This window comes from Cariama cristata, unplaced genomic scaffold (assembly GCF_000690535.1).
Source record: "Cariama cristata isolate BGI_N322 unplaced genomic scaffold, ASM69053v1 scaffold38834, whole genome shotgun sequence".
NCBI lineage: Eukaryota > Metazoa > Chordata > Aves > Cariamiformes > Cariamidae > Cariama > Cariama cristata.
This window is the reverse complement of record NW_009613040.1, coordinates 13,705-14,334: the sequence shown is the minus strand read 5'-3', so window position 1 is coordinate 14,334 and position 630 is coordinate 13,705. Positions and strand designations below refer to the sequence as shown.

Below are 630 nucleotides of genomic sequence, written 5' to 3'. Positions count from 1 at the left end.
GGCAAATGACCCAAGCAGGTATGTTGGAACATCTCAAACTAGAGAATGTGGCACTGTCTCAGCAGCTGACTGAAACCCAGCACAGATCCATTAAAGAAAAGGAACGTATTGCAGCACAGCTGCAAAATATTGAGGTACGGTTGTAGATGGTCTTCATGAATTATCTTCTGCCTAAGTTGAGTATTTAGGTTTTGCAAACTCAGGGCTATTCCGGCAAAGTAACATAGAATTCTTATGAATTGATTCAAATGCTGCATTGTAAAACCAGTAAATATTTCAGAGCAAATAAATTTGCGTGACATTACGAACAGTAAGAGGGAGTCATTGTGGCCATATGTTTCCCATTCCAAAGTGATACCTGCATTTTCAGCTCTGGTATTTGTTTTTAATTGGATTTTAAAGGTGGATGTAAATGTTCTCCTTCGCCCATTCATGAACTTTTTCAAGAGAAAACTTAATTGGAAGTTAAACTAAGTCAGTAAAGTGCTTCTTAAGTGTGTGAAATTGCTCAGTACTCAGGTTTGTCCTTCCTGCCCTCCAGTGAGAAACAATGGGTAAAATCTGAAGTGCAGTATGGCCACTTTCAAAGTACTTGGAACCTTAAATCCCATTGAATTTCAGTGACATTCC

The 630-nt window shown here is 38.7% G+C and overlaps 1 protein-coding gene across 1 annotated transcript in view; it reads left to right on the top strand.

Annotated features, from left to right (window-relative positions):
- Positions 1–5: 5 nt before the first annotated feature.
- The window catches only part of GOLGA3 (golgin A3), a gene marked incomplete at its 5' end in the record, with an annotated part of 13,693 nt that continues 13,068 nt past the window's right edge, over positions 6–630 (top strand). Inside the window, one exon of the mRNA XM_009698858.1 lies at positions 6–134. Within this exon, the coding sequence (XP_009697160.1) occupies positions 6–134 (129 nt within the window). The remainder of the gene's footprint in view (positions 135–630) is intronic.